The 15,769-nt window shown below is 40.0% G+C and overlaps 1 protein-coding gene across 2 annotated transcripts in view; it reads left to right on the forward strand.

Moving 5' to 3' along the window:
• Positions 1-1,603: 1,603 nt before the first annotated feature.
• Positions 1,604-15,769, forward strand: part of Slc9a6 (solute carrier family 9 member A6) — a 66,586-nt gene continuing 52,420 nt past the window's right edge. For both annotated transcript variants that reach the window (XM_060375455.1, XM_060375454.1), the window contains exons 1-4: positions 1,604-1,959; positions 12,706-12,905; positions 15,200-15,277; positions 15,593-15,669. In XM_060375455.1, the coding sequence (XP_060231438.1) occupies positions 1,632-1,959; positions 12,706-12,905; positions 15,200-15,277; positions 15,593-15,669 (683 nt within the window). In that variant the 5' untranslated portion in view covers positions 1,604-1,631. The remainder of the gene's footprint in view (positions 1,960-12,705; positions 12,906-15,199; positions 15,278-15,592; positions 15,670-15,769) is intronic.

Here is a 15,769-nt window from a genome sequence, read left to right on the forward strand (position 1 = left end):
TTGGAGTGAGTGGTTATGCTCAAAGAAGGTAAGCACTTTCAGATGTTCTGTGCCATCCAGCTAGTCTGAAGAGAGCAGACTGGGAAGCTCAGGAATGCTCCTTGCTTGGGTTTCTTGTCTGTAGAAGGTAAGGTGCCATCTCTGTTTGAACAAGGAAGTGCAATTAGACTGGAGTCAGGGGAAAGGAGGCAGGTGGTCATGAGATTTCTTGGAAAGACACACATCCCCTGCTCTAATAGGATGGAATGGGTAGTTATTGCTGGAAAAATTCCTGGCCTGTCAGACAGAACATCCTTTCTAGAGTTATTTTGATTTTTTTGAAGTTCACTATCCTTACAGAGCTTAAATAGTTTGCTAGTGAAGAGGCATCCACACTAGGGTCACTCATTGTTGTTGTTTGTTGGTTATGTTACCCTGAAAGAAAAAAAAACATTTCAGAATGGTATGTTATATACATGATGGCAGGGCTGGGATTGATATTATTACTAATGATGTCATGAAGGCATTGAGCAAGGATATATCTCCAGAGGGGAAAGAATAAGCTCATTTACAGGACATGTTCAATACCCAACAGGTAGAGGCCTGAAAGGATGGTGACAGGCCAGGGCTTGAGACTTGTAGCCTATTCATGTAGAAGTTAAAGTCTAGAGAAAAAGAAACCCAAACTGCCTAAAGAGTGATCCTTCAAATATGGAGACCTTTTGGAGAAGCTCCCAAACACAGCTCAAATGTGGAGGCAAGCTGTGAAAATCTCTCTTAGTGAGGTCTAGGGAAATACACAGAAATGACTCCTTGGGGGGAAAAGTGGATGACAGGTGTGGAGTCAAATGTGAAAGAACTGGTGACATGTGCCTTAAAGTAATAATCAAAAAGAAAACAGGAGTGGGGAACACCCTGCATCAATAAATATTTCTTCCCAAAGGGAGCGCGGTGCTTCTGAGGGAAGGTAAAATCTGAGCTCAAACTTGGTTGACTACTCTTTGCAATGTTGATGAAGCTATGCATCCATTTTTGACTTGGTGGGTGACATATATTAAGTATTGGCATCTAAAGAACACTTGATTATTTGGATACACACTTGATCCATACCTTTGTGTAAATTCTTTTATGAACTCTTACAGCGTTATTGTTTTCCCCAATAAGGGGATCCCGATTTAAATTACAGAGATAGAGACTGAGGTCACTCCCTTGGGGACAACTTCTTATGCTGTTAAAAGACACTGGGGGACGATATCCAGACGGGTTATGAAGATCGATTCCTGTCCCCTTCCCAGCTGTCAGAAGAGTCAAAGTAAAGAGCGCTCAGTGTGTGTCTGATTACATTGGGCCCATGTTTCTTCAACGGAAAACAGTGGGTTAGATTAGATGAGTTTTCAGTTTGGGACAGAGCACGAGCTCTAGGCGTGCCTGTGGGTGGGCAGATGGGCAAAGGAATGGGTACGCGCGGGGGGCGGGGGAGGCGGGGGGACGGGAGCAGCAGCGCGGGCCCTTTAAAAGTGGAGGCCGTGCTGGGCGGTGCCTGCACTGCAGCCTCGGCTCTAGTCCCGCCCCTTTCCCGTGAGCCCTCGGGGAGTGGTCCGACCGCGGGCGGCTGAGGGTGAGGAGAGGGGTGGGGGTTGGGGGGGGAAGATATGGCTGTGGCTCGGCGCGGCTGGAGGCTGGCGCCTGTTCGCCGTGGCGTCGGTGGGCCCCGGGCGCGTCCTCTTCTGAGGCCCCTCTGGTTGCTCTTCGCAGTGAGCCTCTTTGGCTGGGCAGGGGCTTTGGACAGCTCCGGGAGAATGACGAGAGCCATGGATGAGGAGATCGTGTCCGAGAAGCAGGCAGAGGAGAGCCACCGGCAGGACAGCGCCAACCTGCTCATCTTCATCCTGCTGCTCACCCTCACCATTCTGACGATCTGGCTCTTCAAGCACCGCCGGGCCCGCTTCCTGCACGAAACTGGCCTTGCTATGATTTATGGCAAGTGTCTCGGACCCCTGTTCCCTAGCTGGCACTGTCCCTTTCTCTGCCTGCCGGCCGCTTTGCCTCCTGTCCTAGTCCTGCTCGGCCTACATTCGGCTCTGCTTCTCATTCCATTTTCCGCCTCGCCTTAAACCGTCCTTCGTTTCTCTGTCTCATCCTCCTCTATTTCTGCTACGCCCCCCATTTTTCCTACCTCGTTCTCAGCCTCGCCTCCCCATTTTCTCTGGCTCTCCTCGCTGTTATCTCCTCCGACCCCACCCCCTTTTTCTCTGAGCCCTGCTGCCCCTTCTTTGCCTACCAAGCTGGGGACCAGGACGGGTGGGTGTTCAGGAAGGGAAAGGGAGTGGATGGAATGGGGCTGGGGGTCTGGGGGAGGGGAAGACATCCTTGTAATCTATGTCTCCAGGACGTCAGTTTGTTTAAGGTTCGTTGAAGCTGCAGTAGTAGCTTGTACCGCCCGCATCTGGCATTCATTTGGAGCCAGAGTCGACCTTTACTCACTGGCCAGCTTTTGCTATGCCTTCTTTCTAGGTGCAAATGATAACCTTACTCCGGTGGAACTCATGGAAAATAAAAGCCTGAAGTAGGCTACGGAAGGCTTAGGGCATTTTAAATGTCGCCCTAATGTAATACCTGATAGGGAGACCTAGGGTTGACCCTTCAGATTCAGGTTTATGAAAGTGAGGACGAGTAAGAGTTATGGTTCTTTCCACAGCGTGTCACATCCCATATGATGAGAACTGTTCAGTCAAGTAGTAATTAAGAATCTTCACGTGTATGCGTGGGGGTGACTTGCTGGTGGCATGAGGTTATTGACCAGTTGCTATGTAAATGATTTTGGTTCTTGAGTCTCAGTGTGCTTTTTTTGAGGTTATTTATCTGTGTATGTTCGTGGAGCAGGGACAGACGACACACAAACGCACTGAAAGAGAAGGGCAGGAAGAGAGCAGGAGAAAGGAAAACCAAATCATGGGTTTAGAAGCCTTTTAAGCCATGTTCCAGCCTTGTGAGGAGAAAAGAAGATATTGCTGATGTCTCATATCTGCCTACAAGGGTATGGCTGGCTGAAGAGATGAGGGCAGACAAACAATCCTGGCTGGGCAGTACATGTGTGAACATTTTTTTTTTTTTAAATTTAGTACAGTCTTGAATTGTTGAGCTTGTTGCGGTTTCTTTCTGAGACTTGAAGATAGGTATAGGAAGGTTTGGAACTAAAAGGCATTTCTCCATTCAGCCCCCGCCCACCTGCTTCCAGTAAATCTAGACTTCTAGAATGTGCATTCATCTCAAGGGTAGCAATAAAAGGTACTTGTGTACCTTAAGAAAATGCATGGACTCAAGCATGTTTTTCTTTGGTAAGATAATACATTTTAAGCATTCTAAATTTGAAGGTAAATAAATTCTAGAATGTCCAAAATGGCATCTCATTGGCAGTACCCCTTAAAGCTAATTGGTCATAGAAGCTATAGATTTTGTCTAATTTCTTTGTGTGACAATGTGTGTGCAACTTGTTTACTATCTTCAACAATCATTTGTGGGTTAGTTTATTATTATATGTTTATATAAACCATGTACAGAATAAATTATGTACAGAAACTACAGACATGTAAGACCTTTGAGGAGAGTAAAGACAAAACATAAAACGCATATAATGGCATTTGAATTTTGGTTGAATTCAAAATGAGCCTTATATTGTTAAAATAAGGAGCTGATCACAGACCATCTCTGTCCTATTGAGAGAGATGGTTTGATATGATAGTTGATGGTACAAGGCTTTAGGCCAAAGATTGGCATTTTTTAAAGGGCTAGATAATAAAGATTGTTGATTGTAGGGGGCATAAATATTATATTTTTACAATCTGTTTCTTTCTTTTTGCAAACTTCAAAAATGTAAAAAAAGAACAAAACAAACAAACAAAAACAACAGGGCTTGGAGGGAAGGATCAGTGGGTAAGAGCACTGGCTGCCCTTCCCAAGGTCTCTAGTTCGATTCCCAGTCCCCACATGGTAGTTCAGAGCCATCTGTAAGGGGATCTAATGCCCATTTTTGTACTCTGGGCAGTGCACACACATGTTGCACCAATACACATGCAGGCAAAACAAGCATACAGATAAGGTATAAATACACTTACATTTTAAGTCTTTAGGCTTTTACAAATAAATACGAAAGCCATCCTCAGCTCTTGGGCCATGTAAAAACAGACTGAGGTCTGAAGGTGCAAACCCCTTGAGAGTTGTCCCCAGATTTCTGCTCCACTGTGCCAGTAACTATGTGGGATCTTAGCAAGCTCCCACCCTGCTTTTACTCTTATCTATGTATTGGGACTAATTTATTTTTTAAAAAATGTTTTTAGCCTAGTACTTGGCTGTGCTGTTTTTGTTGCTGTTGCAGCTTCATCTGCTAAGTCCCAGAAAAAGTTTCTTTCATTGCTTTAGTTGTACAAGACACAAACAATATTTAAAAAAAAATTCAAATAGAGACTTTGGATGACCCTGAAAATATTTGCTCTTTGCTATCTTGTGTCATTAACTTCCTTTAAGTCCTGGGCTGAAATAAGGTTGCCGATGGCCTTTTCTACAGTTTCTGATATGAAAGAGAATAGTGTGTTAGTAGTAATAAGGGTATCACTTGAAAACTGAGGTGCAAGAATGTTAGTCTGGGAGTCAACTCTGGTTTGAATTGGCATTCCAGAGCTTGTCCCATTTTCAAATGAGAAATTGTGGCCTATGGAATAAACCGGTCCCCAACTCCCAAATTCAGCTCCAGACTAAATGGAGTTGGGTCAATGTATTTTGAATGTCTAGCACACTGAAGCTTTCTAATCCTAATAAATGCCATTTTCTGCCTCTTTTGACTTTTGCACCATTACAGCTGATGTACTAGTATATATATATTTTTGAAGACAGCTTACTTTTTAGTTTCATTTCTAGGTGAAAAGAGAATCCCTGTACATCTAAGCTTCAGCCTAATGGTGATCTAATTGTGATATCGGTTTTGCTAGGTAACTACTCTCAGAGAAATGTCATTTATTTATTGATTGATTGATAGAGATGGGCCTTGCTATTTTTTAGGATCTTAAGCACATGGCAATTCAGTCTCTGCCTTTCAAGTGCTACTACGACAGACTTATCTCACCATTGCCTAGCTCGATTATCTTTGTAAGAAGCAAGGGAAAGAAGCTTAAAGCATGGCAGGGTGTGGTGTTGATCATTAAACTTGGGAAACTGAGGCAAGAGCATAACAAGCTGAAGGCCATCCTGGGCTGCAGAGTGAGACCCTATGTCAAAACAGTCAAGCAAACCAAAAGCGAACTTAAGTCACTTATGTGGTCAGTTTCTGGATTGTAATATAGAATAAAAATTGTTCTAATTAAAAACACAGACTCCTATATGTGTGCATGTGTGGGTGCATAGTGGAGACAAGAGCTCAATATGGGGTATCTTCCTCAATCATTGTCCAGCTTTTTTTTTTTTTTTTTTAATGAGACAGGGTTTCTCAGTGAATCCACAGCTCATGGATTTGGCTAGACTAGGTGGCCAGCAAACCCCATGGAAATTCCTGTCTTTACCTCCCTAGCACTGGGATTACAGGTGCATTCTGCGGTCACCTTATTTTTACATGGGTTCTTGGGATCCAAACTCAGATACTGATGCTTGCACATTGCCAATTGAGCCATCTCCTGAAGCCACACACATACAATATCAAGGGACCCACGTGTTTTGCTCTTTAGGCTAGCTTTCTTAAGAAGCTTAAAAGTGAGTCACCTTGAGTAGAAACTGTTGAGGTACTTAATGAAGCCTGAAAAATGATCACTCACTGCGGTGTGCTTACCAATAGGAAGCAAATGACAGAAAAAAGATGTGAGAATCTTAGAGAATCTTGCTTAGTTAGGTCCTAGGATAAACTGTTAATTTTGTCAGTAAACACTTATTAAATGTCTATGATATGTGGCATATGAGGAGGAATGCATATAAGTGCTCCCTACCCTGCCCTCAAAGTACTTAGAGTCTAGTGACTTAATGGTGTTTATTGAGGATAGGAATGTGTTAGGCTTTATATTATTCACTTTTAAGTAGCATCTCATTTAAACCTCATAATAACTCTGTGATATGGGTACTATTTATTATCTTTCTCGTTTTTCAGATGAGATTAAGGCCCAGATAGGGTAAATGATCTGCTTGGTATTATATGTTTAGTCAGATTTCAAAATGTCTATGTGGTTTAAAAGCCCCATTTTCTTTTTCTTTTTTTGTAAAATTTATTTATTTATTTTTGGTTTTCCTGAGACAGGGTTTCTCTGTGTAGCCTGGGCTGTCCTGGACTCTCTTTGTAGACCAGGCTGGCCTTGAACTCACAGAGATCCGCCTGCCTCTGCTTCCCTGAGTGCTGGGATTACAGGCATGTGCCACCATGTTCCAATAAAAGCCCTGTTTTTCTAGCCAGTAAATCACATGGCTGTCAGCAAAAGCTTGAACTTTCTTTTCTATCTTGAAATTCAGTTGGCCATTGCTACAAAATTGTTTCTTTTAACAGATTTTATTTTTATACACATGAGTATTTTGTCTTCTTGCATATCTGTGCAACACATATATACAACTGCCCTCTGAGGCTAAAGATGGCATCAGATCCTCTGGAGCTGGAGTTACAGGTGTTTGTGAGCTGCCATGTGAGTGCTGGGAATCAAACCTGTGTCATCTGCTGGAAAAGCCAGTGCTTTTAAACCACTGAGCCATCTCTCTAGCCTTCTCTAACAGCATTTTTTGAAACAAATTATGAATGTTTTCATGAATGCATGCACACTTTTTCTAGGGGACCCTGGGCATTGAACCCAGGAGCTCACTCATGTTAGATAAGCATCCTGCCACTGACCTATATCTTCACAGTCCTCTTTTTGCTTTTTTTTTTTTGAGACAAGGCCTCACTGAATAGCCCTGAGTAGCCTCAAACATGCTGTAATTCTTCCTTTTTCTCTTGAGTGCTAGGACTACAGAACAAAGACTTCTTTTTTAACTTTATTGTATGAAACTGTTTGTCCTCATTATGAGTTGTGAGTGCAGGCATGAATATTCCACAGCGCACAGTGCAGGTAAGACAATAACTTTGTAGAGTCAGTTTTCCAGTGATTGAACTCAGGCCATTAGGCTTGTGTCACAAACACTTTTAGCATCTGAGCCATCTTGAAGGCCCCAAACACTTCTCAGGTTGTAGATCTTTTTGTCAGTTTTGGCTATACTTAATTCTTCAGTGATAGTACTTCCATATTTTTGAGCATCAGAGTTTTTAGGTACAATAGGCAGGAAGACTGGGCTGAAGTTCTTGAGAAAGCCATGTTCCATTATCTAGAGAAGCAGGCGGTAGTGGAGCCCAGATAGCGCTAAGTTCTTATCACTGGAAGTGCTTTCAGCACAAGTAGATCATGAATGCAGCGTAGGGGTAGGTTTCTGTTTTGTGAAAGAAAAAAAAAACCATTCTTGTTGCCTGTTATTAATGTAAATTTTGCAATATCAATATATTCTGTGCCTCCATATGTGTAGGATGCTAGAAATTTTTGCTTTATCTCCCAAACAAAGTATTCTTTTGTGACCTTCCTCTTTACTACAAATTGTTTTAATTCCATGATTAGGATTTGACCTTTTATAGAACTTGAATTTTGTAGATCTGTCAACTTTTTTTTTTTTCAGAGAAATTCCAATTTTCCAGATGCTCTAACGAAAGGATCTGTTTTGTTTTCAACATAAGTAATTGTTCTCCATGCTGTTGTTTTATTTTCCAATGTGTGCATTTTAAATCTGCTCAAGTGCTAGGCCGGGATTGGGGAACCTGGTGTTTCAGTGTGCATTCAGGCATGCAGGGGAACCAGTATATACTATTACTTCCATTGGAAAGAATTTATGCTTCTGTTGTTAATATTTATAGGAGCTAAACTGGGAGGGTTCGTTTTTTTTTTTTTTTTTTTTTTTTTTACATGTAAATGCAGAGGGGTAACTTTTACTGAGCCTCTCAATTGCAAAGTCTTTTGGGATATGAAAGAACAAAGTTGTTCCTGTGTCATCTACATATTGGTTATATGGATACAGCCTTCTTTCCCTTCTAGGGTATGTCTATCAAGGATTGCTGATAACCTGTCATGATTTCCTTCCTCATCTCTCCCTGCCTGTTTCTCCTTCCCCTTCTCCCTCATTTTTCCCTATCCATCTGTTGCTTTGTCCCTTTCTGTTTTATGGAGGTTAGTCTGGACTCAAGATCTTTCTGCCTTACAGGTGTGCTAATCACACCCACCTGTTTTTGTACAACTATTGTATGTGTGTGTGCTTGTGAGAGCATGTGCCTGTATGTGGGTGCAAGCCTGCATGTGTGCTTATGTGTGTGTGTGTTGTGATGCTGGGGTTTGAACCCTGGGCTTTTCACGTGATATTGCTCTTACACCAAGATGCACCTCCCAAATCAGGAGGTACAGGGGAGTTTAAAGTGAATCTTCATTTTAGATTGGAACATTGTCCAATATATTTTTGAAATTGATATTGTGCTGTTCAGCAATTCATCACTGCTGCTTACTTTAACAAACACATGTGGTGATTGAGAGTTAACTATAAGAACCTGTCATCTTTTTGTTTTCCCTTTTCCCTCCAAGCTGAAGCTTTTAAATCCCCATAATTTTTTTAGTTATTTTGTATCCAATATTTTTTGATCATATTTCCCTTTCCCTGACACTTCCCATATCTTTCCCACCTCCCTATCCACCCATCTTCATGTTCTCTCTCACTTAGAACAAAAACAAAGTAAAAATTAAAACAAATAAAAAAACTTAGTAAGATAAAAATAATTAAACGTCCTCCCCCCCCCCAAATGAAACCCAGAGTCTGTTTTATGTTGGTTAACTACTCCAGGGCCTGGAGTGTGGTTAATATATTCAGTGGCACTACAGTGGAGGAAACTGATTTTCCCCTTCCTAGCAGGAATTAGTTGCAAATAGCTTCTTGGTTGGGTGGGACTGTGTGTCCACCTCTCCTTCTCAGTACTAGGACTTGCTCTGGTTTGAACTTGTGCATGTTGTCATAGTCTTTGTGAGTTAATATGTACATCAGTGAATTGTCTATACAAGATGCTATTTTCTTGGGTCATTTGCCACTTCTAGCACTTATCTTTCTGCCTCCTCTTCTGTACAGATCCCTGAGCCTTTAGGGGAGGTGTTTGATGGAAACATCATTTAGTGCTCAGTGCTCCAAAGTATCTTACTCTCTTCACATTGTCTGCTTGTGGATCTCTGTCTTAATCCCCTTCTGCTACAAGAAGAAGCCTCTCTGATGCGGATTGATCCTCTACACATTCCTCTTATTTTGCTTCATTCCTTCCCACTTTGGTTTGGCTTATTCCCCAACTACTCCACTGAACCTGCTCTTACCAAGACAACCCATGCCTTCCTTGTCACTAAACCCAGTGGAGATGCCTTACTCCTTCTTTATTTAATGTTTTTATAGCATTTGATAGTTTTCATCATTTCCTTTTCCTCAAAGGAAAAAAAAAAGAAAAGAAAATTTCCTTTTCTTCCTGAATTCTTCACCACTACTTACTTGTTTATTTCCACTCCTGTGGCTTTTCCTCCTTAGATTCATTATCAATTCCTTGGTTCCTAATGGCCCTTCAATGTTAGTTGTTAATGGATCAAACCTAGGGCTTATATCTGTAGTTTTTTTCCACAGTACTTTTTTTGCTTCCAGATGATCATCTCATATATGTACCTAACTTCTACTAATTAACACTAAGTTGAGGCTCTCTTCTTGAGTTCTAGACTCCACATACTCAAGTATACACTTTTCACAGGCAGATCAAATTTAGCATGTTTGAAACTAAACTTAGGAGGCTGAAGAGATGGCTCAGCAGTTAAGAGCACTTGCTCCTCTTCCAGAGGATCTTAGTTCCCATGTCAGGCATATCACAACTGCTGATACTACAGCTCTAGGTCACCTGATACTACTGGCCTCTGTGGGCACCTGTGCATATGTGACAGGTAGAGGCATACATATAAATAAAAATGATTTTAAAATGAACTTGGCCTTTTTGTCCTGTAAATCTGTTCTCCTGGTGTGTTCCCACTTCATTAAATGGCCCTGCTTTCCACCTAGCTTCTCAGGCTGATGTAACCACCTCATTGCCAAGTGCATTAAGGCTCTTCAAGTCTTTGATCTCATTCTCCCTAGTCTATTCTACTTAGCCACGAAAGCTTTCTAACACATACTATCTTCCAGCCACCCCCACTTCTGGCATTACTCTCTTAGATGAGGTCCAAAGCTCTTACTGCCTAATGATTGCAGTGTTCACCTAGACAGCCATTTAGACCCTCTCAAGTCTAGACCAACCTCTTAAAATAGAACTCTAATGTCAAACTCACACTTAGGACTCTTCAGTGATTTCTTTTTGCTTTAAGACAATAAAATCCAAGCCCCCTCTTCAATACCTGTGGTTGTTTATGACTCAATTCCTGCACATCTTTCAAACTTTGCCTCTTGTCAGCTTATAATGTGGTCACACTGAAACACCTTGTGATTCCCCTTATCAGCCCTGTTCTTTTATTCCTGAATAGATAGATATTCTAATATACCTATACCTGGTAATACTACTTAAATGACATTGCTGGGGAATAAAACAAAAATAAACAAAACAAAACAAAAATTCTCTAGTGTCCCATTCCCTTAGTCTTGGTTGATTATTTTCTGTATTTAAAACATCTTTGTGTTTGTGTGTGTGTGTGTGTGTGTGTGTGTGTGTGTTGCACTACAATCCTTAAAATTGCATTTTTTGCTAACTGGACTGGCAGCTCTTTGAAGTGGACTGTGTTTTCATCTGTTAACCGTGGGGTTGTATCTAGCATGAGTTGTCAATAATTACATCTTAAATGCATGGATTGCCAGTCAGGAAAAAAAAAAGACCACAGGAAGGTAAAGTCTAGTTTGCACTTTGACTCTTGGCCTTAAGGAAAGTTCCAGAGATATGGGTTCAGTGTGTAGTTCATGTATATGCATATAATGGAATGTTAATTTGCCATACAAATGAAGTTTTGATATATGCTACCATAACAGTGGCTGTTCAGCTATCATACTAACTGAAAGAAGCCAGACAGAAGAGGCCATACATTTTAGGATTCCATTTATATTCAATGTCTACTATAGGCAAATCTGTAGAGATGAAAAAGAAGATTATTGGCTTTCAAGGGTTAGAGCTTACAGAGATAGAGACATAGTTTGATCAGTAAACTACGTACTGTATTTTCTGTATTTAAAACATCTGTGTGTGTGTGTGTGTGTGTGTGTGTGTGTGTGTGAGAGAGAGAGAGAGAGAGAGAGAGAGAGAACTTGAATTCAGCTTCCCAGCATCCAAGTAAAAGCAGGCATGGTTGCACATATCTTCAAGCACAAGTATAAGGGAGGGCAGAGATGGGAAGATCTCTGGAGCTAACTAGCCACCCAGTCTAGCCAAAATCAGAGAGCTCTAAGCTCAAGGAAAAATCCCGTCTCAAACAATCAGGTGAAGACTGACTGAGGAAGACACCCAATGTTAACCTCTACCCTCTACTACACACATGTCCACATATGCGCATGCATGTATCTGTACATACATGTATACATATTCCGTGTTTGTTTTTTTTTTTGGCAAAAAAGGACCAATAAGCTAGAGTTTATGGGTAAGGTAGTAGGGAGTATTCTAATATTTTTTGAGCATTGAAAATGCTTTGGAATTAGTGGTGATTGAGTTACACTTTGTGGATATACTAATGGCCACTGAATAATATAATTTCAAAGAGTAAGTTTTATATCATTAAAATTATGTCTCAATAAAGCTGTCATTAAACATGGCAGTTTATCAGTACAGTTTTATAGAACCCAGAGAAATGTGTGTATCAGAATATGTATAGGAGTAAAACCTGTGTGCTGATCACATAGGGCCAGCATTAGGAGTTTTCCTTCATGTGTTGATTTTGAGGTGGGTATTTTAAATTTTAATTCTGACCTTGCAGTAGTAGAAGAATTCAATCAATCTGTAAATAGAATATTTACTTTGTCATTTGTTAAATATGTATTAGTTGGTCACCTATGTGTATATGCTTTGGGAGTAAACATGGGGAGCATATGTTTGTTTTGTTAATTGACAGACAAGGTTTTTAGAAAAAACACATTTTTGTGATCTTGGTTTCAAGTCCAAGGACTGGCACTAAAGAAACACATTGTGTTTGGAAATAGGATTTTATGTAGTTCAGGCTGTCCAGGAACTCATTATATAGCCCAGGCAGTTGTTGAACCCAGTCTTTCCTCAGTCTCCTGAATGCTGGGATTATACATGTGTACCAAATTTGCCAGGCTTAAAAACAAAACAAAACAAAACACAAAACACATTTCCAATAAATCTGCATTGTCAGCTTGAACCCACTTAGAACATGATCTGTATATAGATGATTTGAAGGTATTTTCTCATTTACTTTCTTTCCCCATCAGTTATGTACGTGACGACTTAGAAATGCAGTGCACATTTTTTCTAATGTTCCACCAGATTAAACGAAGATTAGACTCTTTAGACAAATGAATTCAGTAATACTTTAAAATGTAACAGCAATTTGGTCTAAAAATTGGTTCTGATCCATGAGAGACTCTCATCAGAAAATTTCTCTCCTGAAATCTAGAGATACATGTTGGGTACAAATAAGCAGTTTCTGTTTGCAAGAAGAGCTGATGTACTTCTTTTATTTCCAGGTCTTTTGGTAGGCCTTGTACTTCGCTATGGCATTCATGTTCCAAGTGATGTGAATAATGTGACCCTGAGCTGTGAAGTGCAATCAAGTCCAACTACCTTGTTAGTCAACGTTAGTGGAAAATTTTATGAGTATACACTGAAAGGAGAGATTAGCTCTCATGAACTCAACAATGTTCAAGATAATGAAATGCTTAGAAAGGTAAGTTTTTAGTTGAAGGGGATGTTTGGTTTTTTAAAAAAGGTATGTAATGAATGACTACATGAATCTTAAGAAAAAGAATGACCTGTGGTTTTTTTTTTCTTTTTATTATTCTTTTTATTTTTGAGGCAATGTCTTTCTTTGTGGGCTGCCCTGGAACTTTCTGCATAGACCAGGCTGCCCTGCCTCTGCCTCCTTGACATTACACATAGGCACTACCTACCTCTCCCAGCTTGTGCCACCATGCCTAGCTGTAATTTCTTTCCATGTTTAAAATAATAATGAATTTAAAATGTAATAAAACCTGTTAATAAATGTAATGCTGTTAGGAGATGAACCTGTCTGTTTTCTTTTCATGATTAAGGCTAAGATCTGTAAATCTTTGTTTTACTCTGTGTGTAATATTGCTATGATTGACAGTGTCCAGGACCTGAGTTCAGAAGAATACATAAGCATTTCTTCAATTTACAGACAGTCTTGTTGCTTTAGGGTAAATTAGCACATTGAGTTTATTTAGTTCTACCTGTGGTCCCATCAATATTTGAATTTTTACATAGACAAGCATAATTTAACCTTTCTTTGACTCATAATCTAGTACAACTTGTATTGTATCAAGCTTTCCATGGGTGGCTGGGTTGCAATCTCAACTAGCTCTCAAGATTCCTGGGAATGCTTGCCCTGCCCTGCTGCTCCCCTGAAGCTGCTCAGCCCTATTTCATACATTGCTCTATGACAATACCCACCCTTTGTCTCCTGTCTTCTACATAAGCAGGTCTTGATTTTATAGCCTCTTGGTTGTGTTTCTATCTGTAATCAGTTTTAGAATGTCTACAAGCTCAAAGTTTACTTTGTGACCAGTGTTCTTAGCAGCCATGGAAGAGTTCAGTTCCTTAAAAATTCTAGTAAAGTAAGTTTTAACATGGTTATGTGTATAGCTGCTTTGTGTTCTTATCAACTTTTACTGCAGCCTTTGGAACAGAAGGGAGGCATCTGCACTGTTAAAGCAAGTAGGTTTTAGAATGAGTAGGCTTAAGGACTGGAAATTTTGAGTTGTATAGAAATTTTTGACTCCAGTATTATGCTATATAGCTTTAGAGAGATACCCTGTGTAAGAACTCAGTTTCCTTTCATTATCAATAAGTATAGTCCTGGAGTCTGTTTCTAGATTTGGGACTCTTTTGTGTAAAGCAAAAGTATATTAATATTTTCTTCACATTTTAAGTCTCTTGAATTTTATTTGGTTGAGACAGAGTCATGCTATGTGGTTCTAGGTGGTCTGTTACTATGTAGTTCAAGCTAACTTTGAGCTCATAGCAATTCTCCTGCCTCGAACCCTTCCTAAAATGCAGGGATTACATATGTGTACTATTGTGTTCTGCTAAGAATTTTAACAAACTATTTTCGTACAGTTTTCATAGATATAACTGAACAGGATGCGGTGGCTCACGCCTGTAATTCCAGCACTCTGGGAGGCAGAGTCAGGTAGATCTTTGTGAGGTTGAGGCCAGCCTGGTCTACAATGCCAGATCCAGGGCAGCTAAAGCTACACAGAGAAACCTTGTTTCAAAAAATGAAAGAGGGGGCGGGGAGAGAAAGAGGATGTAACTGATTATTCCATCACTGTCATCCTGTCATTTGGTCAAAAAATAGAACAAAAGCTATCCTGTACTTTAAAAAAAAATATTATGTGCCTAAAGCCTGACAGTACTGGGATACCTATCTAGAATATTTACTTTTAAGTTAGCATATAAAATAATGGGTATTATTTTGTCATTTTCATGCATATGTGTCATTATACTTGGTTCCAATTTGTCTCCCTCCCATTGCCTCTTCTGTCTCCTGTATCTCCCCTCTTTTCCTCTTTTCCCTCTCCTGACCTTTTTCTCCTTTCATGTCACACAGACACACAGACACACACACGCATACACACACATATACACACAGAATGGAGACAGATTACTTAATGTGAAAAGAGTCTTTGCCAAGTATACATCAATTAGCATATTAAAATCTAAGATATGTAAAGAACCACAAAAAAGCCCTTCCAAATCTATCGAATTAATAAATGTGCGAATAAATAGTTATCAAAGAAGAAATAAAAATACTCAATAAATAAAAAGTGTTCAACATCCAAAAAAACACTAATCTAAACTTTTCCATGAAGTGTTTTGAAGTTGATATAGAAATGTTCTTGTGTTGACCAGTTTAACCTTGAATCTTTTCCTTTTGATAGTTTGATAAGATAGTGACATATTCTAAAGGAGATAATTGAAAAGAATTCTGTGTTTTAACAGGTTACTTTTGATCCAGAAGTCTTTTTCAACATACTGCTTCCTCCTATCATATTTTATGCAGGTTACAGTCTTAAAAGGGTAAGTGCTTTTGCATTGGCTATGCTTTGACTGGCCTTAACTTTCCCATACTTTGACCAGTCTTAAAATTTCCCATGTGCTTCATTGTACTTGGCAGTTCAGAAACAGGCCATTTCTTCCAAGTTATCCTTCCTTCTCCCCTCATCTTTTTGATATGTTGAAATTTATGCCAGTACCAGCATGCTTTCTCTGACTGACTTCTGCTAGAGAATGATGCATTTAACATTAGCATAAAAAACTGCAGTAGAAGAATGTTTTTTGTCAGTACACAGTAGATATTCTAACAGAGCATAACTTTTTTTTTTTTTCTGTCAGAGACATTTTTTCCGGAATCTTGGGTCAATCTTAGCATATGCCTTTCTTGGAACAGCAATCTCTTGTTTCGTTATTGGGTAAGATTTGAAGCTTGAAATGCCTTTCACCTTCAGATTATAATTCTAAAAGAGCACTCTTTGACTTGTGTTTGATTTGTGTGTTACTTTATGCTCCAAT

The sequence above is a fragment of the Meriones unguiculatus genome, chromosome X, assembly GCF_030254825.1.
Source record: "Meriones unguiculatus strain TT.TT164.6M chromosome X, Bangor_MerUng_6.1, whole genome shotgun sequence".
In the NCBI taxonomy this organism is placed as follows: domain Eukaryota; kingdom Metazoa; phylum Chordata; class Mammalia; order Rodentia; family Muridae; genus Meriones; species Meriones unguiculatus.